The sequence below is a fragment of the Buceros rhinoceros genome, unplaced genomic scaffold (assembly GCF_000710305.1).
Source record: "Buceros rhinoceros silvestris isolate BGI_N320 unplaced genomic scaffold, ASM71030v1 C12146020, whole genome shotgun sequence".
NCBI lineage: Eukaryota > Metazoa > Chordata > Aves > Bucerotiformes > Bucerotidae > Buceros > Buceros rhinoceros.
The window spans coordinates 1-338 of NW_010443294.1; the positions used below are offsets into that span (position 1 = coordinate 1).

The following is a 338-nucleotide window of genomic DNA, read 5'->3' on the forward strand; positions in this document are numbered from 1 at the left end:
TAAGCAAGACCCCCCGGTCCTCTACGACCTGAAGGTCTCCCTGGAGGAGATCTACAGCGGCTGCACCAAGAAGATGAAGATCTCCCACAAGCGGCTCAACCCTGACGGGAAGACGGTGCGGAACGAGGACAAGATCCTCACCATCGAGGTGAAGCGGGGCTGGAAGGAGGGCACCAAAATCACCTTCCCCAAGGAGGGCGACCAGACGCCCAACAACATCCCCGCCGACGTCGTCTTCGTCCTCAAAGACAAGCCCCACAGCGTCTTCCGCCGGGAGGGCTCGGACATTATCTACCCGGCGAAGATCAGCCTCCGCGAGGTGGGCGGGCAGGCGGGGC

The 338-nt window shown here is 62.4% G+C and overlaps 1 protein-coding gene across 1 annotated transcript; it reads left to right on the forward strand.

Annotated features, from left to right (window-relative positions):
* Nucleotides 1-4: 4 nt before the first annotated feature.
* On the forward strand, nucleotides 5-319 carry LOC104500658 (dnaJ homolog subfamily B member 1-like; the record flags this gene model as incomplete). Its single annotated transcript, XM_010144337.1, has 1 exon — nucleotides 5-319. A coding segment is annotated over one exon (315 nt), but the record flags the coding sequence as incomplete, so codon positions are not given.
* Between the last annotated feature and the right edge of the window lie 19 nt (nucleotides 320-338).